This window comes from Oncorhynchus kisutch, linkage group LG8, assembly GCF_002021735.2.
Source record: "Oncorhynchus kisutch isolate 150728-3 linkage group LG8, Okis_V2, whole genome shotgun sequence".
Lineage (NCBI taxonomy): Eukaryota > Metazoa > Chordata > Actinopteri > Salmoniformes > Salmonidae > Oncorhynchus > Oncorhynchus kisutch.
The window spans coordinates 72,083,986-72,105,333 of NC_034181.2; the positions used below are offsets into that span (position 1 = coordinate 72,083,986).

The 21,348-nt window shown below is 44.2% G+C and overlaps 1 protein-coding gene across 14 annotated transcripts in view; it reads left to right on the top strand.

Moving 5' to 3' along the window:
* Positions 1–21,348, top strand: part of LOC109874840 (pleckstrin homology domain-containing family A member 7) — a 161,648-nt gene that overhangs the window by 48,968 nt on the left and 91,332 nt on the right. For 13 of the 14 annotated variants that reach the window (XM_031831121.1, XM_031831124.1, XM_031831123.1 and 10 more), the window contains exon 4: positions 15,345–15,428. In XM_031831121.1, the coding sequence (XP_031686981.1) occupies positions 15,345–15,428 (84 nt within the window). Of the gene's footprint in view, positions 1–7,036; positions 7,264–15,344; positions 15,429–21,348 lie in introns of those variants that run through there. The other variant, XM_031831133.1, reaches the window with a different exon arrangement.

Sequence of the window (21,348 nt, forward strand, 5' to 3'; positions counted from 1 at the left end):
GAGTTCTTTTCACTCTTTCTCTCTCCCTCTCTCTCTGTGGTAAAAGAGAGAAGTGTTTTGTGTGTCATTGTATTCCACGTGCAAGGAGAACACAGCACTGTCACAGGCTTGTCATCTAGTCATCTCCTCCAGATGAGGACTGAAGTGTGCTTCTGTCCCAGGGTTCTAAAGACAGTTTTCCAATAAATATTGAGGCAACGCTCATTAGAGGATGTTAACAAACCATGTGTTGGATCTGACGTATTCAGAGGTGCGTTATACTTTTGCTGATGTTGTCCTTGAGCGTGACTGCTTTTACTAAATGCACCCAGTTGAAGTGTGAGTGAGTTCAGGCGGACAAAGGGGGAAATGGGCAACAGGACAGAACATTGTGTGTTGTGCTGGAAGTGTCAAGTTGTGTTTTCCAGGCAGCTGAAGGGTACTTGTGCCAAGCTAGTGCAAGGGTCATGGCACTCCAGCAGACTCAACTCCTCTGATCCTGCGGTAAGTGACGGGGGGGACTGCTTGTCACCAGTGTCTATGGGCCTGGTCCTACATTTACATTGTCTAGTCATTCCTTTCAGCAGGCGCTGTAGACTATCGTTGCTAGTCAGTGACACGATCATTTACTGTATATACTGTCATTGGAAGAAGTTGTTGTTGAAATAGCAAGTGATTCATCTGAACAAGGAGGTGACAGTGTTGAACATCAAGTGTGTTGTAGTCTATTGATGGAGATAAAGAGCAGTGAAAAACAGGAGGGGAGGATAGGTAGTGTCCCCTCTCCTTTCCTAGCAGCACACTGTTTGTGTTTGCAGTTCACAGGAAGGTGACCCCTGATTGCAGTCAGGTAGTGTGAGTGATTGGGATATGGCATGCAGAGGCTGGATCTATGGGCATTAAATATTTCCCCTGAAGCTGCAGGACTCCTCATTGATTCTCCCTCTGATCCTCATCCCCCTTGTTCCAGTTAACTCTCAACTGTTTATTTTTCCACAGCAAATCTCTGTTTCTATTGATCCCAAGGTAAGTGCCTTTGAAAGCCATTTAATTGTGATGGTTGGGGGGGGCATAAAACAGCAATTTCTTTGATGAATCACATCAAATAATCCTTTAAATATTTATCAGTCAGCTAATTTTGTGCCATTGGAGTAATGGGGCGGCAGGGTAGCCTAGTGGTTAGAGTGTTGAACTAGTAACTGGAAGGTTGCAAGTTCAAACCCCTGAATCTGTCGTTCTGCCCCTGAACAGGCAGTTAACCCACTGTTCATTGAAAATAACTTGCCTAGTTAAATAAAGGTAAAAAAATAAATTTAAGTGCTGACACTCTCTCTTCCTCCTCTCCCCCAGGCCTCTTACTGTTTAGACTGTTGTTGGCACTGCCTGGAAAAATGACAAACAGGAGTGAGAGTGTTGATGGGTGTTAATCGCACCGTAACCAAGAGCAACGGATCTACTATACAAGCTATTAACGCCTGGCCATAAAAAGGAGCAACAGAGGAGAGTTATGAGAAGAGAGCTGCTGAGATGGCCATTCTGTTAAAGGCCTACATGGACACCAGGACACTTTAGTTGGATTAGATGGCTGAACACCAAGCATCTCATTTTGTTTATATGCAATTTGGCCCAGTTTTTGGTCTGTCTGGCATTGCATGTCCCCCCTCCCACTGGCACAGATCTTTCATTGGAATGACGTGGTTACAACGTTGATTCAACCAGTCAGTGTGTGCCCAGTGGGCTGACGCTACAGTCTCATGTTAGGAACAGCATCAACATTCTCTATCAGAGGAGTGATTCCTTTTCAGAATGTCTTCTAAGCCTGGAGAACAAAGTGTGTGAGAGAGTGGCCCTCTTGTCCAGCTAAACCCCTCATTATAGTCCCAGGTCCCCTCTCCTTTCAGGCCTCTCTAATTAGCTGTTGGCTAGCCTCTGCTTTGGCGCAGCGCGACCTTGTGGCTGGAGGTGTGTGGTACAACACTGCATTTTAATGTGTCGTGTCAGAAGAAGCATCATGCCTTGGCTGTTATATGCTGCTCAGTCTCTGTGTCCTCAAGCGTCTCCCCCCTGCCAGGGTGACACAGTGCCACGGTTCAGGCCTTGTGTTTACTTCCCATGGAGCATGTTGGGACCTGCCAGGGCCACTTTGTGCCAGTGCCCAGCAGTGTCTCAGGGCTTTAGAGCTGACCATCTGTGCTGTGGGCCTGGGTGAGGAGAGAAGAGGGTCCGATTGTTTCCACAGGAGCAAGCTAGGCAGAGTTGATCCACCTGCAAAAAAAGCCCCTGGCTGGGTGGTTGAGATGTTTCAGTCCGGCCATAAGTACAGCCTAATGAGGTAACCTCAGCCTGTCAGACAGACAGTTACTCTGCTAAAGGAGATTGGAGAGAATGTTTAAAGTACAGAGAAGAGGACTGTCTTCTTCACTGAAGTAAGACTTGCCAGTCAGCGATGGGATGAGATGGGAGGGCTAAGGGCTGGGTAGCCAGGCGGTACCCAGCAGGTTTTCCCATTTTCTCATTGAATGACGAAATCAAATCAAATGTAATCACAGTAGTTGTCGAGGGTACAACAAATCAGCACCTCAGGAGTAAATGTCAGTTGGCTTTTCATAGCCGATCATTAAGAGTATCTCTACCGCTCCTGCTGTCTCTAGAGTTGAAAACAGCAGGTCTGGGACAGGTAGCATGACCGGTGAACAGGTCAGGGTTCCATAGCCGCAGGCAGAACAGTTGAAACTGGAGCAGCAACACGGCCAGGTGGACTGGGGACAGCAAGGAGTCATCATGCCAGGTAGTCCTGAGGCATGGTCCTCCGAGAGAGAGTGAATGAAAGAGAGAGAATTAGAGAGAGCATACTTAAATTCACACAGGACACCGGATAAGACAGGAGAAGTACTCCAGATACAGTGGGGCAAAAAAGTATTTACTCAGCCACCAATTTTGCAAATTCTCACACTTAAAAAGATGACAGGCCTGTAATTTTCATCATAGGTACACTTCAACTATGACAGACCAAAATGAGAGAAAAAAAATCCAGAAAATCACATTGTAGGATTTTTAATGAATTTATTTGCAAATTATGGTGAAAAATAAGTCTTTGGTCACCTACAAACAAGCAAGATTTCTGTCTCTCACAGACCTGTAACTTCTTCTTTAAGAGGCTCCTCTGTCCTCCACTCATTACCTGTATTAATGGCACCTGTCCACAACCTCAAAGACACCTGTCCACAACCTCAAACAGTCACACTCCAAACTCCACTGTGGCCAACACCAAAGAGCTGTCAAAGGACACCAGAAACAAAATTGTAGACCTGCACCAGGCTGGGAAGACTGAATCTGCAATAGGTAAGCAGTTTGGTTTGAAGAAATCAACTGTGGGAGCAATTATTAGGAAATGGAAGACATACAAGACCACTGATAATCTCCCTCGATCTGGGGCTCCACGCAAGATCTCACCCCGTGGGGTCAAAATGATCACAAGAATGGTGAGCAAAAAGCCCAGAACCACACGGGGGGACCTAGTGAATGACCTGCAGAGAGCTGGGACCAAAGTAACAAAGCCTACCATCAGTAACACACTACGCTGCCAGGGACTCAAATCCTGCAGTGCCAGATGTGTCCCCCTGCTTAAGCCAATACATGTCCAGGCCCATCTGAAGTTTGCTAGTGAGCATTTGGATGATCCAGAAGAAGATTGGGAGAATGTCATATGGTCAGATGAAACCAAAATATAACTTTTTGGTAAAAACTCAACTCGTCGTGTTTGGAGGACAAAGAATGCTGAGTTGCATCCAAAGAACATCATACCTACTGTGAAGCATGGGGGTGGAAACACCATGCTTTGGGGCTGTTTTTCTGCAAAGGGACCAGGACGACTGATCCGTGTAAAGGAAAGAATGAATGGGGCCATGTATCGTGAGATTTTGAGTGAAAACCTCCTTCCATCAGCAAGGGCATTGAACATGAAACGTGGCTGGGTCTTTCAGCATGACAATGATCCCAAACACACCGCCCGGGCAACGAAGGAGCTGCTTCGTAAGAAGCATTTCAAGGTCCTGGAGTGGCCTAGCCAGTCTCCAGATCTCAACCCCATAGAAAATCTTTGGAGGGAGTTGAAAGTCCGTGTTGCCCAGCAACCGCCCCAAAACATCACTGCTCTAGAGGAGATCTGCATGGAGGAATGGGCCAAAATACCAGCAACAGTGTGTGAAAACCTTGTGAAGACTTACATAAAATGTTTGACCTCTGTCATTGCCAACAAAGGGTATATAACAAAATATTTAGATAAACTTTTGTTATTGACCTAATACTTATTTTCCACCATAATTTGCAAATAAATTCATTAATAATCCTACAATGTGATTTTCTGGATTTTTTTTCTTATTTTGTGTACCTATGATAAATTACAGGCCTCATCTTTTTAAGTGGGAGAACTTGCACAATTGGTGGCTGACTAAATACTTTTTTTGCCCCACTGTATAACCGACTGACCCTAGCCCCCGACACATAAACTACTGCAGCATAAATACTGGAGGCTGAGACAGGAGGGGTCAGGAGACACTGTGGCCCCATCCGATGACACCCCCGGACAGGGCCAAACAGGCAGGATATAACTAGAAGCTTTTCAATGCTCCAAATGCTTTTCGTAGCTCTGTATGGATAATTTCCCACAAAATGGTTTGTATTGAAGCTGGCATGGCTGTAGTGCTTAGTTGAGGGAACTGATAAAGGCAAATGGACATGTATAAATCCTCATGCAGAATGATGATCTTCTTAATGGTCTTAACTCATTTTGCTGGGATAATAACCACCGTTAACTTCTCTGGGATATGTGGGACGCTAGCGTCAAATAAAAAGCAAAAGTTGCTATTATCTGAGGACAGCACCCCAGTAAACAAAGAGAGAGAAGCATATTTCAACCCTGTAGGCGCAACACAAAACGCAGAAATAAAAATATAATTCATGCCTTACCTTTGACAAGCTTCTTTTGTTGGCACTCCAATATGTCCCATAAACATCACAAATGGTCCTTTTGTTCGATTAATTAATTTCCAAAATGTCAATTTATTTGGTGCGTTTGATCCAGAAAAATACCGGTTCCAACTTGCGCAACGTGACTACAAAATATCTCAAAACTCATTGAAAAGAGAGTGACCTCAAAAAAAGAAACATCTGAATGGTTTGTCCTCGGGGTTTCGCCTGCTAAATAAGTTCTGTTATACTCACAGACGTGATTCAAACAATTTTAGAAACTTCAGTGTTTTCTACCCAAATCTACTAATACTATGCATATCTTATCTTCTGGGGATGAGTAGCAGGCAGTTGAATTTGGGCATGCATTTAATCTGGACGTGAAAATACTGCCCACTGTCACCAAGAATTAAAAATAATTCACTCTGCTAGGCCTAACTGGACTTATTAGATTCTGGATGTCCCTGACTCTGTTGTCTTACTCTGTACCTTCCCAATCACATTGGTAATGGCCTTCTACATCACTGGAAATGATTGTGGTGAAAGGGCTCTATGACTCTCCATGCTAATTGTCTCATCATTTAGTCTTATATTAGATCCCCCTGTAGTTGGAAAACAAGCCTAATTTATTGTGCCACACAGCTGCCAATATGAATCTGGTGTTTGTTGCAGATAACTGGATTAGATTCCAATAAAAGTCATTAACCCCCTGCGTCAAATGAATGCTACAGGCCATGGTGCTCATTGTTGGTTAGTAGAAACGCAGACACGGATGAGAAATCAGTCACAGTCAGTGGTACTTGGTGTCCTGACCTTCATAGTTCTGAAAGGCATACCACATTAGTTACATCACAATAGATTCAGATTCAACATTCCTCTGCTGAATCTCTCACTGACTAGACCTATCTGAGATTAATCAGTCTACACCTCAACTTAATGATCAACCCAATGTGGGCGGCAGGGTAGCCTAGTGGTTAGAGCGTTGGACTAGTTGGTTGCAAGGTTGCAAGTTCAAATCCCCGAGCTGACAAGGTACAAATCTGTCGTTCTGCCCCTGAACAGGCAGTTAACCCACTTCCTAGGCTGTCATTGAAAATAAATAAAAATTCTTTAACTAACTTGGCTGGTTAAATAAAGGTAAAAAATAAAAAATATAAAAAATAAATGTTTGTCTCTTTTGAATTAGCTAAGGAATACTAAGATCTGCAATAAATGTGTTATAAAATCAATTGCATCGTATACTAGCAAACTTTCCATTTCAAGAAGATCAACTATTTTAATAAAGAAAGGGCTAGCTGCTAGCAGTTTATTTCTAGTTCTCAAGCTTTTCCTTTTGTAAACATGAACCATGGTTGTTTATCATTTACAATATTGACCATGGGGCAGTGTCAATAGCACCTTCTCTCTGGGCCTGGCCTGCATACCTCTGGATCAGTTTCACTTCCTTCACCATCCCCATGAGGTCACAGCACACTATTGTCTTCAGCCAATCTGCTGGCCCACAGCTGGGGTTATAAAATAGGTACTATACCTTCCGAAAGTATGTGTGAGAAGCAGACAAACTTATTAAAGTGTCTTACCTCAGAAAGTGGTTTCTGTTAGATTCCTCTGCCTCCCGTCACAATGTGTGATATGGAGTGTGGAGCAACTGATTGACTATTGCATGCCCAAATTTGGGAAAATCAACCACTGAGGAAGATGAGGTTTCAATGTTGGGAGAACTCCATGTCAATGTCCCCTCCCACCTTCCCCTACCCCTAGCTCCAAGGCTGCCACTCAGAGAAAAGACAAGGTTCTCTGCTGACAATAAAAGTGCCAAATATGTGGGTCAGGATGAAGTGATTAATAGTAACAAAAGTATGAATCTGACCTAACTGTGAGAAACTGAGGTTGTTTACATGTTAGAAGGTGTGAATACTGAGGACTTGCCAGGACAGAAAAGCAGGGCAGGTAAAAACCCAGTGTTTGTTGGTCCGTAGAGAGGTGGGACAGAGAGGTACAGTACTTCCTCTTCTGATCTCTGTGGCTGCTGGACATCCCCTCTCTCTCCAACACAGGGCTGGAGTTCATTAGAGTGCTCTGAGAGAGAGAGAGAAGGGAGAGTTTGAGGGAGGGGGAGTGAAAGAGCAAGAGAGAGAGAGTGGCGGGAGAGAGACAGAGCTGTTAGGAGAGAGGAAGGAGGATGGGATAAACGTTCTGAGGTGTTCCTCCTGAGCAGAGAGAGAGCGAGAGTGACCTTTTCCCCCCTTGCCACCACCATGAGGTTCATCACCACCAGCCAGTCTAACTAGGAGATCATCCACTGGGACACGCCAGGTGAGACTGCTCTGCTCCTTCACTTTGTGCAGAGAGAACAAAAGAGAGAGAATAATAGGACAGATCCAGTAGAAGATAAAAGAACAGACATCTGATCGGATGTTACACAAGGAAATGTGTTTAACGTTTCACTTTTGGTTGAGGAGAGAGAGAATGTGTGGCAAGCAAAGTAGTGTGCGGTGAGCAAGAGAGTGGACTGTGGAGTTGTAAGAGAATAGTGTGTTCCTGGTATTTTACGGAGGATCTGGTGTATGTGCAGCATGGCACCATTCTGTTAGCTGGTGTGTGAGGTGAAAAGCCCCCTGGGCCATGCCCCTCTGTGCCACGCTGCTGCCAGCCTGGGTTTAGCCCTTCTATTAGAGAAGGGATTAGCCTGAGCCTGTTGTTTTGCTGTGAAATTTGGTATGGCGTGCCATGCCGGGCTGAACCTTGGACTCCAAAGTTGTACATTTGTTCAGCGCAGCAGGAGTGGGGGGCAAGGGAGATTGGAGCTATGTCAACCCTGAGTGTAACTGTGTCTCAGTCTGTGCTTTGTGAGGAATGAATTCCTCAGCTGACAAAATACTCTAAAGTAAAATGTGTTGAGGAGAGAAAAAGCTCTGGACTGAAGCCTGGGGTTGTGCTCTATTCAGCTCGCTCGCAAATCAAATCAAATTTTATTGTCACATCCTTCATAAACAACAGATTTAGACAGTGAAAAGATTACTTACAGGCCCCTCCCAACAATGCAGAATACAATGCAACATCTAAAATAATAATAATAGAAATACAAATGTGTAACATGAGGAATAAAGACACAATGAGCAATGATAGCGTGGCTATATACATGGGGTGCCAGTACTGAGTCCACGTACAGGGGTACGAGGTAAGTGAGGTAGATAGGTATATATAGGTAGAGGTAAAGTGACTAGTGACTATCTAACAGGATAGATAGACAGTAGCAGCAGCGTACTGTGTGTGTGTGTGGGTAGAGTCCAGTGTGTGTGCATGGAGCCAGAGTTAGTGCAAAAAGGGTCAATGCACATAGTCTGGGTTGCTATTTGGTGAACTATTTAACAGTCTTGTGGCTTGGGGTAGAAGCTGTTCAGGTCCCAGACTTAGCGCTCTGGTACCGTTTGCCGTACGGTAGCAGAGAGAACAGTGTGTGGCTGGAGTCTTTGACTATTTTTAGGGCTTCCTCTGACACCGCCTCGTATAGAGGTCTTGGATGGCCAGGAGATTGACCCCAGTGATGTACCGGGCCGTACGCACTACCCTCTGTAACGCCTTGCGGTCGGATGCTGACTGAAAGCATTTGCCATACCAAGCGGTGATGCAGCCAGTCAAGATTCTCTCAAGGGTGCAGCTGTAGAACATTTTGAGGATCTGAGGGCCCATGCCAAATCTTTTCAGCCTCTGGAGGGGGAAGAGGTGTGATGGGGAAGAGGCTCTGTATAGTGTGTTTTACTGTAGCTCAAACAGTGTTTGTGTGTTGCTGAGTATGTCCAATCAACTGAACTTCTTTGCCATATATTTCACATTTCTTGTTCAACATGAAATGGAACATTTCAAATGCTTTTCTGAGAAAATTACTTTTTGAATTTAATCTGCTCTGTGGAAAATACTCCCATCCTTTTAAGCAGTGTCTAAACAGACTGTAGCTGCGCTTGAAATGTTTTACATGGAAGCTAGACCTTCGTGCAATCATAGCGCTGGTAGACCTGCTATTAGACCTGTCAGCCACACTAGCTGCTCCCTATCAGGACCACATGGAAACATAAACTACACTTAAGTGCTTTGTTTCCAACTGACATGCAGTTGAATATAAATATTTCCTGTGAGCTGAATGTTTAGCATTTCCTATAATATTGCAACACCAGTCTTGTAAAGCCAGCTGAGACACCTAGACATTTTCAATGTTTTTGTATAGTTCCACATTGTCAACATGACCTTTAGCCTATTTCTTAAAATATCAATGGTTTATACCTCTGGACATTTCAACAGTGTGATATTATTGTACTATGATATTAACAGTATAATCATCTTCATAAAGACATGGTGTAATTATAAATCCGGTGTAAAAATGCACAATAATGTTGATGTTAACATGTAACCTGTGATTTAACCACAGGTTACAGTGAGGATGTTAGGGAAGGTCTTAACTCTGAGTGGAACCCAGGCTGATAAGGCCTGAGCCATGAGTCTGCTGCATGGGGAGAAAGAGTTATGGAGGAGGAAGCACATGGAGACATGTAATCACATCACAGCCATGATTACTACTGGCTAATGAGCACGTGACCTAGCCTGCTCCTCGCAGCAGGTGGGGTCTGTCAATGTGTAGAAGGTCATTGTGTGGTGTGTGTGTGTGTGTGTGTGTGTGTGTGTGTGTGTGTGTGTGGGGGGGGGGAAGACATCGTGTTTTTATAATGTCTGACCTTTTCCTGTCAATCCTAGAGGTCAATGGAATTCTGTGCAAGGGTTTAGTTTTGATCTCAATGGAGTTTAGCTGTTCTGTCTTTGAAAATGATGCATGATTTGGAAGGGTATTGGGATGACCATTTCAGCTCCATTTCTTCTCTTGTGATAAACCTTGTTATAAAAGGTTTGTGTATGAAGTGGTTAGCCTATTTTCAGAGCAGCACTGGCCGTACGATGGAAATGTTTCATGCAGCTCTATTCATCCCAGGTGCTGCACCAAAACACAGACGTCAATTAAGAGGTAGATGGAGTGGGGCCCTAGTCAGACTCAGGTGGCCTATATCGTTAACGTTCAGGCCCTGTTCAATGTTGTTCTGACCAATTGGAATCTATGCTTCAAGAATGTTTTGATCACGTGGACTGGGAAAGGTTCCGGGTCGCCTCTGAAAGTAGTATTGACGTATACACTGACTCAGTGACTGGGCTCATCAGGAAGTGCAAAGAGGATGTTATTCCCAATATGACGATTACAACTTATCCAAACCAGAAACTGTGGATAGATGGCAGCATTCACGCAAAACTGAAAGTGCAAACCACTGCATTTAACCATTGCAAGGTGACTGGCAGTGGTGTAAAAACTACCCAATTGTCATACTTGAGTAAAAGTTTAGATATAGAAAATTACTCAAGTAAAAGTGAAAGTCACCCAGTAAAGTACTACTTGAGTAAAAGTCTAAAAGTATTTGGGTTTTAAATATATCAAAAGTAAATGTAATTGCAATAATATAGTAAAAGTATAAATAATTTAAAATGACTTCTTTTAGGCCTCCAAATGGCACAATTGCCTTGTTTTTTAAATTTACGGATAGTCAAGGGCACACTCCAACAATCAGACATAATTTACAAATTAAACATTTGTGTTTAGTGAGTCTGCCAGATCAGAGGCAGTAGAGATGACCAGGGATGTTCTCTTGATAAGAGTGTGTGAATTGGACCATTTTCCTGTCCTGTTATGCATGGCCTCCGTAAAGGCAATCAAAGAGGCAAAATGACAGGACAGGGACAAATTGGAGTCACAATTGAACAACTCAGACACAAGATGCATGTGGCAGGGACTCGAGACAGGCACGGATTATAAAGGGAAAGCCAGCCACAACATGGACACGGTGCCTCGCAACCGGACGAGCTAAACACTTTCTTCGCTCACTTTGAGGAGCCAAACACGGGCCCCCGACACTCATAAGGACTGTGTGCTCTTGTTCTTTGTGGCCGACGTGAGCAAGTCATTTAAGCGTGTTGTCCCCACTTGCTTCAAAATGTCCCCCATTTGTTCCTGTACCCAAGAAAATGAAGGTAACTACCTTACCCGACACCCTAGACCACTACAATTCGCAAATCGTCCCAACAGATAAACGGACGACACAATCGCAATTGCACTACACGCTGCCCTATCCCACCTGGACAAGAGAAATATCTATGTAAGAATACTGTTCATTGACTACAGGTCAGCTTTCAACACCATAGTGCCCTCTAAGCTCTGGGCCCTGGGTCTGAACCCCTCCCTGTGCAACTGGGTCCTGGACTTCCTGACGGGCCGACCACATTGTGAAGGTAGGCAACAATAACTCTGCCACGCTGATCCTCAACACGTGGGCCCCACTGGGGTGCTTGCTCAGCCCTCTCCAGTACTCAATCATCAAGTTTGCTGACAACGCAACAGTGGTAGGCCTGATTACCAACGATGATGAGACCGCCAACAGGAAGGAGTTTAGAGCCCTAGCAGACTGGTGCCAGGAAAATAATCTTTCCCTCAATGTCAACTAAACGAAGGAGCTTATTGTGGACTACAGGAGAGAGCAGCGAGAGCACACCCCCATCTACATCGACAGGGCCGCAGTGGAGAGGGTCAAAAGCTTCAAGTTCCCAGGCGTGCACATCCTTGACAACCTGAAATGGTCCCTTCACACAGACCGTGTGGTGAAGACTGCGTTATAGCACCTCTGGAGGCTGAAGAAATTCAACTTGGCTCCTAAGACCCTCAAACTTCTACAGATGCACCATTGCAAGCATCCTGTTGCATCGGATTCACCACCTGGTATGGTAATTGCACCGTCCGCAACCCCAGGGCTCTCCAGAGGGTGGTGCGCTCAGCCCAACGCATCACTGGTGGCACACTGCCTGCCCTCCAGGACATCTACAGGACCCAGTGTCACAGGAATGCCAAGAAGATCATCAAGGACCTCAGCCACCCGAGCCACGGCCTGTTCACCCCACTACCATCTAGAAGGCGGAGATAGTACAGGTGCATCAAAGCTGGGACCGAGAGACAGAACAGAGGAGTATTTCTGTCTGTAATAAAGCCCTTTTTGTGGGGAAGAAATTATTCTGATTGGCTGGGCCTGGCTCCCCAGTGGGTCAGCCTGGCTCCCACGTGGGTGGGCCTATGCCCTCCCAGGCCCACCCATGGCTGTGCCCCTTATTTCAATTGATTTAATTTCCTTATATGAACTGTAACTCAGCAAAATCTTTAAAATTGTTGCGTTTATATTTTTGTTCAGTATACATAGACATAACACTGGTCACTTTAATAATGTTTACATACTGTTTCACCCACTTTATATGTATATAATGTAATAAAACAGTTTACTCTTCATTAGTAAGCACGTCTACAAACATTTTTGGGTGTGCGTCAGCTCATGCGTTTTACTGAAGTGTGTCTGCAACCAGAGTACTACACTATGTGGCAAAACAAACAGGGCCACTGTGCTGCCTGAACTGTTTGTTCACTAAGTAGGAATGCAGTGAATTCCATGACAAGTAGTTCAGAAGTAATGTGGCTGAAACAAACGGTCCAAAGAATGCAGGTTCCTAATTAACAGTGGAGGGTAGGGTACTACTGCATGGGCCTGGTGTAGTTCAACACACTACATGCTGTTACTGGAACACAGGCCAGGACCAAACAGAGTAGAGAGCTGTGTTGTGTTTGTGTGTGTGTTGTTCTGTGTTTTTGTGCGTGTTGCTTTGAGTGCGTTTTTAGTGCGTGCAGAAATGTCTCTGCTCAACCACAGCTTCCTGCGAACCTTTGAAAAATGTCAACCCATAAATCTCTCTAAACAACCAGATGAATTTCCTTTACTTTGCTGCATGACACCGCAGTAATACTAACAGGGTTGGTATAACACTATGCGTCAGCTGGTAAAGGCTGTAGTTGTCCTTCAGGAGGCGTTTGCTATATGCTGCTGACACCAGTCTGTTTACTCACGGTATTACCATGCACACTGTAAACATTAGGATGCCTATTGATCAAGTGTGATGCTGCTGCTGCTGACTGCCTCTCAGGCTGGTACAGTCCAGAGCATGCTGCCTCTCAGGCTGGTACAGTCCAGAGCATGCTGCCTCTCAGGCTGGTACAGTCCAGAGCAGGCTGCCTCTCAGGCTGGTACAGTCCAGTCCAGAGCAGGCTGCCTCTCAGGCTGGTACAGTCCAGTCTACACTAGCCGAAGAGGGATGGCTCAGCTCTGCTCTGGGAGGACCTTAGCACTTCATATCTGTCCAGTGGCCCCTCAGACAAATGGGCCTGTCTTCTCAGTGGCCACGCTTGAGTAAAGAGCCCAGAGAGGGCTGTGGTGCTGGACACCATGATGAGATCTAGGAACACGCAACACAGGACATTCATCTCTGACAGACCGCTCGCTGATATTTCTGCTCTATTGAGTCGAGGTTAATTAACAGATGTTTTTCCATAGATACACAATGAATCACTACAGTTGTGTGTGTGTGTGTGTGTGTGTGTATATATATATATATATATATATATATATATATATATATATATAACTACATTTATGGAATGCATATTCTAATGTGACTCTAGATTGTATGAGGATGTTGTGTTCACAATGTTGTTATTGAAAATGGGTTGGAAGAGAGCAGAGAGTCCAGTCAGCTGTTGTCTATTACCCCAAATCTTGGCAATTTGCATCATTGCCAGTGTTTACATAAAGAATTACAGTAGGGTGAACAATTCTTCACAGTACTTTGATATTTCCCCTCCCCCATAAGCATCACAATAACGTAACTTTGCGAGAGAGATTGAAACCGTCTCAAAGCAAACATGTCCTCAACTCCAACATGCTCTGATTTTCCACGGAATTCAAGTGTAAGGAAGCATTAAATATTTCATTAGAGGTAAAGGCTGATTTTCATCTCATAATTCAATTAAGCCAGCAGCAGTCATCTGGATTGAATGCCATATGCGACTTCTACTTATTTCTGCTAGACTGATTGGACAGTCAGTACACCATTAAATTGGCCCACATCATTGCCCTGGTTGTGTTGTCATTTTTATTGTGATGACTGTTTCCAAAGTCACTGGATTGACGTAGTATTTATTTTTGGCTGTTGAATGTGACAGTGAAGTGTGAGAACTAGAAGCCTAGGGTGTGTTATGATGGTCTATCTGGAGGACACACCGATAGGCTAGCTAGCACAGCTCACCTGACCGCCTCTGGGAGGCTCTGACTCGCACTTGGAGATCTGCACTATACAGTAGCACAGTGAGAAACACTACACTCACATACAGCATTCACACTCACACAGTCTGACCCAGAAGTCCTCAGAGTGATTAACGATCAGGTCAGTCTGGGTCAGAAGTCCTCGTAGTGATTTAACGACCAGGTCAGTCTGGGTCAGAAGTCCTCGTAGTGATTAACGATCAGGTCAGTCTGGGTCAGAAGTCCTTGGCGTGATTTAACGACCAGGTCAGTCTGGGTCAGAAGTCCTCGTAGTGATTTAACAACCAGGTCAGTCTGGGTCAGAAGTCCTCGTAGTGATTTAACGACCAGGTCAGTCTGGGTCAGAAGTCCTCGTAGTGATTTAACAACCAGGTCAGTCTGGGTCAGAAGTCCTCGTAGTGATTAACGACCAGGTCAGTCTGGGTCAGAAGTCCTCGTAGTGATTAACGACCAGGTCAGTCTGGGTCAGAAGTCCTCGTAGTGATTAAAGACCAGGTCATTCTAGTTTCTACCTGTGCATGTTCTGTACCTGGATAACCCTGTGGAAATGTATGGAATCCGGTCTGCTCCACTGCTCCTAAAGCTAATGTTGAATGAAGCAGAGACCTGTTCATAGAATGAGTCTCTCTTACTGTCCGATGGGCACAGCTGCTACGCAACTGCCATCCAAAAAGTGTGTAAAAGTAGATAATTGATGCGGACGGTTTAGAGCAAATCACATCATTGTGTTATTTTTCATTCTTTCCACCACCAGCGCTGTCCCCTGTCCATCTCTTCTTTTATCCAACGATACAGGGAAGCTTTAATGCCCTAGTTAAAGCGATGAATGACCCCATGTAATTGAAATCAATAAAGCCTGGCGAGCTGGTAGGGGAGAGTGCTGAGACTTACACATTGTGTGAAATAATATGATTCCCTGCCTTGGCCATGCTTCAGCACTACCGCACATTCTACACTTTGCTGTGAAAGTCATTGGAAGTCTAGAAACTTGGTGTATTCCTGTAGAATGCCCAACAAGCAGCCAGTGACCAATGCATCAGTGCACAAAATAGTGGAGTGATCAAGCAGAAATATGATTCATGACGGAATACTAATTGTATTTTCTCCTTCGCTGTTGTTTTCACTCCTTCCCTCTCTTCCCTCCCTGTTCTCTCGCTCTGACTCTCTCAGCCATAACCAGAAGAGAACGTCGTTCCGACACCCTGTGACTGGACAGATATCTCCAGAAAACACTGAATATATGCTCCATGACAAGTGAGTCCACCTCTACTATTTTTTTTACCCGGGGAAGGTTATAATGTGGGCTTCAGTGTAACGTCTGGTTGGTCCAACGTCATGCTTTGAGGAGATGAGAATAGGGTGTAATTTAGCTGAGATTAGAGTGTGAGATTGTCTGCTGGGATGAGATGAGGAGGAACAGAAACTGACTGCCTGAGGAATGCTGGAAATGGAATTCATAACTGCTTGCACTCCCAGTCCAATTGTTTGTGTATTTTTAAGGTATCATCTTAATTGAATTGATGGTAATGAGTCAACTATGGTTCACATTATGTCTTTGACTGTGGCCATGGCAAGCCTGAAGCTATTCATCTGTCTGAAACGTCACAGTTGTTATTACCACAGAGTTTTTTTCATCAGAGAGCAATATATAGAGTATTTTCTTCAGGTTATAGCTGCAGTCCTGAAGTTGATTGTGTGGTACGACCATGGTGGAGTCCCAGTTGGTGTGATGAGGTTGAATAGCATGGGACCTAGTGTTAGCGACACATGCACAGAGTTGGTTTGACCTAGACGTACTGGGACTTATCTTTAAGTTGTAGTGTTGTAGAGCTTGCTTGTAAGTGCCTCTAAAACATGGGAGATGACACGGCATGACTGATAGAAGAATTTGTATGTTTAAGATAATGACTAAAGTATTCCACCCTGAAACTGTATAACTGTGTGAAATGTGTTAGAATCATAAGAATATAATCTGATGTGTGTCGCTTGGTTAGAATTATAACTAGGGCATTGTATTATTTTGTAGCTATGCAAGCAGGGAGCAACTGTGAAACGAGAACTATGTATGGGGGTAGTGGGAAAAAATACTGCCTGCCTAAGCAGGGAGTAGCCTATGATAAGAAACTTGTGTGTGTATAAAAAGACTTGCTCTGCACTAGGGGGGAAGAGCGCTCTCTGAATAAAGAAATGATCTATTGCAGGCTGAGACTGTCTCTCTTTGAACTGGAAATTTACAACCTTCAGGAATTAGACAGAGATATAAAATAGTTAGAACATTGGGAAAGAAATTCTCGTGGCAATGACATTCTTGACTTACAGGGGAAGGATCTTAATATGATCACTCTTTTGTTGCTGAGAATTGTCCTGTTTTATTGCTGTGAAATGCAGATGAGCTTCGCGATATACAGTGGGGTTACAAAAAAGTAATTAGTCAGCCACCAATTGTGCAAGTTCTTCCACTTAAAAATATGAGAGAGGCCTGTAATTTTCATCATAGGTACACTTCAACTATGACAGACAAAATGAGAAAAAAATCCAGAAAATCACATTGTAGGATTTTTAATGAATTTATTTGCAAATTATGGTGGAATTAATTAATGATCCAAATTAATATCCTACGTCTGTACCATGACTTTCATGTTAACTATTCATGATAAATTGCCCTGATGTTACTAAACTTTCATTATGACATATTAGAACAATAGCAGGACCATAGTTGAGTCCTTTATCTTTCTGTCATAAATGTGTATGACAGGTGTCAACAACATAATTACGGTGGTGTTATGTAGGCTTTAGGATTCATGGCTCGATGTGTTAGTGTAGCAGAGAGGGTCGAGAGTGGAATCTGATCTCCACTGTCACAGTGTTGAAAGGTAATTTGCAGGAGTGACATGAAGCTCATTGGGATTCCTCTCTTCTCCACCCCAACCCTCCTGTATCCCTCACATGGTACTGTTGAGCCAGGGATTTGTACACCATCAGGGGGTTTAAAAGTTAGAGTGCATATTCCCTGCACTGTAGGGGCCACAGTAACTGAATGATTCTATTACTATCTAATACCAGATCAAAGCTCAGTAGACCAGCCATGCTTAGAATAGCATTATACTCATGCTCTTCCCACAAGAATATGTGACGAATCAAATGTATTTAAATAGCTTGATTAATGTCCTCTGTCCTTTGTCATAGTTTACTGTTGATACATTTCACATTATCACCAGTCCTTAAAATGCTGTCATCATAACCCTCCACTCCTAGTCAACCATACTGTAGACTTCTTCCCAGTACAGTGAAATCATGTAGCTATGACAGAGATCATAGATTTGAAAATGCTTGGAGCATTGTGGAAATATCACAGAGGCCCATCAAGTAGAAGACAGGCAGCCCAATGCTCTTGGCATGGCCTGATTGATACCACTCATTAGAGACTGTGTGTGCGGCCTGAGTTACACACACACACACACACATCGTCACAGATAAACACTGGGAGAGGTTATTATCCTACAGAGTTCACTGCCACCCAAGTGGCACACCCGTGACCTCTCACCCCATGCCATCTGTTCAGTGGTATATCCCTGCCCCCACTGTATGCTGATGGACTCTACCACTCTACCAAAGCCAGTGAGTATGGGGTGTATGGTAGGCTATAGCGTTTCTATCTTACAGCCAGTCTGTTAGGAGAAATATCACCCTCTTGGAATTCCTCTTTTCCCTCTTTTAAAGTGTATTGAATGCCTGTGGTGTGCAGAGGTAGAATAAGCTAAAGTAGCAGGACTTATGAAGCCCCTTGACACTCTGCTGGCTGCTATTTATACTACGGCCAACTTGTTTTACTTCTCTCCATCCCTTCCTCCCAGTCATACTTTAGTTGTGGAAATAGAGCATCGTAACAGCTGGGGTACTGATGCACCCAGGGAGAAGCGTGTGTGTTATGCAGTGATGATGCCTTCGCTCTGGCTTGCATAGCCAAAACAGACAGCCAGGGCAGATTTTTGCGGTTGGTTGCTGTAGCAGCCAGGGTGTGGATGTCACCCATGCTGAGACCCAGATATGGATGGCGAAGTAGGTTCCCTCTCCTGTATTCCCTCTGAGGTGTAGGATGGGTACAGGATGGACAGGCAGGCACACTCAGTGCTGACAGACTCAGTGACAGGGTCATTATATATATATATATATATATATATATATATATATATATATATATATATATATATATATATATATATATATATATACTGCTCAAAAAATAAAGGGAACACTAAAATAACACATACTAGATCTGAATGAATGAAATATTCTTATTAAATACTCTTACATTTGATTTCCATTGATAATTTTTGTATCAACCCATGGAGGTCTGGTTTTGGAGTCACACTCAAAATTAAAGTGGAAAAACAACACTACAGACTGATCCAACTTTGATGTAATGTCCTTAAAACAAGTCAAAATGAGGCTCAATAGTGTGTGTGTGGCCTCCATGTGCCTGTATGACCTCCCTACAACGCCTGGGCATGCTCCTGATGAGGTGGCGGATGGTCTCCTGAGGGATCTCCTCCCAGACCTGGACTAAAGCATCCGCCAACTCCTGGACAGTCTGTGGTGCAACGTGGCATTGGTGGATGGAGCGAGACATGATGTCCCAGATGTGCTCAATTGGATTCAGGCCTGGGGAACGGGCGGTCCATAGCATCAATGCCTTCCTCTTGCAGGAACTGCTGACACACTCCAGCCACATGAGGTCTAGCATTGTCTTGCATTAGGAGGAACCCAGGGCCAACCGCACCAGCATATGGTCTCACAAGGGGTCTGAGGATCTCATCTCGGTACCTAATGGAAGTCAGGCTACCTCTGGCGAGCACATGGAGGGCTGTGCGGCCCCCCAAAGAAATGCCACCCCACACCATGACTGACCCACCGTCAAACCGGTCATGCTGGAGGATGTTGCAGGCAGCAGAACGTTCTCCACGGCTTCTCCAGACTGTCACGTCTGTCACGTGCTCAGTGTGAACCTGCTTTCATCTGTGAAGAGCACAGGGCGCCAGTTGCGTATTTGCCAATCTTGGTGTTCTCTGGCAAATGAAAAACGTCCTGCACGGTGTTGGGCTGTAAGTACAACCCCCACCTGTGGACGTCGGGCCCTCATACCACCCTCATGGAGTCTGTTTCTGACCGTTTGAGCAGACACATGCACATTTGTGGCCTGCTGGAGGTCATTTTGCAGGGCTCTGGCAGTGCTCCCCCTGCTCCTCCTTGCACAAAGGCGGAGGTAGCGGTCCTGCTGCTGGGTTGTTGCCCTCCTACGGCCTCCTCCACGTCTCCTGATGTACTGGCCTGTCTCCTGGTAGCGCCTCCATGCTCTGGACACTACGCTGACACACAGCAAACCTTCTTGCCACAGCGCGCATTGATGTGCCATCCTGGATGAGCTGCACTACCTGAGCCACTTGTGTGGGTTGTAGAATCCGTCTCATGCTACCACTAGAGTGAAAGCACCGCCAGCATTCAAAAGTGACCCATACATCAGCCAGGAAGCATAAGAACTAAGAAGTGGTCTGTGGTCCCCACCTGCAGAATCACTCCTTTATTGGTGGTGTCTTGCTAATTGCCTATAATTTCCACCTGTTGTCTATTCCATTTGCACAACAGCACGTGAAATGTATTGTCAATCAGTGTTGCTTCCTAAGTGGACAGTTTGATTTCACAGAAGTGTGATTGACTTGGAGTTACATTGTGTTGTTTAAGTGTTCCCTTTATTTTTTTGAGGTGTGTGTGTGTGTGTGTGTGTGTGTGTGTGTGTGTGTGTGTGTGTGTGTGTGTACCAGTCAAAGGTTTGGACACACCTACTCATTCCAGGGCTTTTCTTTATTTTTTACTATTTTCTACATTGTAGAATAGAAGGAGGTGAAGCTGGTTGAGAGAATGCCAAAAGTGTGCAAAGCTGTCATCAAGGCAAAGTGTGGCCACTTTGAAGAATCTCAAATATAAAATATATTTTCAGTTGTTTAATACTTTTTTGTTTACTACATGATTCCATATGTGTTATTTCATAGTTTTAATGTCTTCACTATTATTCTACAAATAAAAATAGTCCAAATAAAGAAAAGCCCTGGAATGACTAGGTGTGTCCACATTTTTGACTGGTACTGTATATTAAGGCTAACCCCATTTAGTCGACTGGTCGATTGTTTGGTCGATAGGCTGTTTGTTAGCAGCTAAAGATTTCTTTTAGTTGAGCTGTGGAAAATATATACAAATAATTTATGGCACACGAGACACCTGTCTGAGTGGACAAATCCATTGCAGAGGCTGCGGGGATGGCGCACCAATATCACCAGTAGTACATTTACCTTCCCATCATTTCTATTCTACAATGTTTGTTTGGTTATGTCAATTTCTGTTAATGGATTCAATATACAGTATTATTATTACAGTCTTACTGTTGTCATTTTAGGAGTGGACACGTTGTTTGCGGAGCACACAACCTTTTTCTTGTGAGAATAGACGTTTTTTATTTTATTTCATTCCATTTACAAGTTGTCAATTTATTAATTGTCTTTTATTCGAAGCTGTCAATCTTGAGTAAGGCCATGCACCTGATTACACATAGAAGTAGGTCTAGGCTACCTGACCTGCACACAAATGTAGACCTATAAATGTGCCCGTTTGGCGAGCTGATGCTATTTCTGATTGCCTTAACTCACCATCACTGTGGAGCCTCAAAGTAATTCTTTCTTCGACTCAAACAGCAAGGAAAGAAAGTCTATTTTTACATCCATTGAGAACGACAATAGTTACTCAACGTAGCCTATTTGAAAAATATTTCCAGCTCTCTCCTTTTCGATAACAACAGCATGAAAGGGGGAAAAATGTCATGCTCTGATGAAATAAAATGGGTCTACCTGATTACTTCTTATCCCTTGTGCAAATAACCTATAGCTGTCTCTGTCTGACCGGAGCTCACTGGCACAGGAAACTCTTAAAGGCCCCAGAATATTTTATACAATGTGGCAAGCACCAGCTGGGGACTGGACCTAGTTGATAGTTGATACAATGTTTCAAGTTCCTTGCAGACAGCCCATGCATAGCCAATGTGATTTCTAGGAAAATGATTTTGATCAGGATATTTTCTACCTGGGGCTGCATCGTTTTTATTTGTTGGCTTTTTGGAGGCTATTTT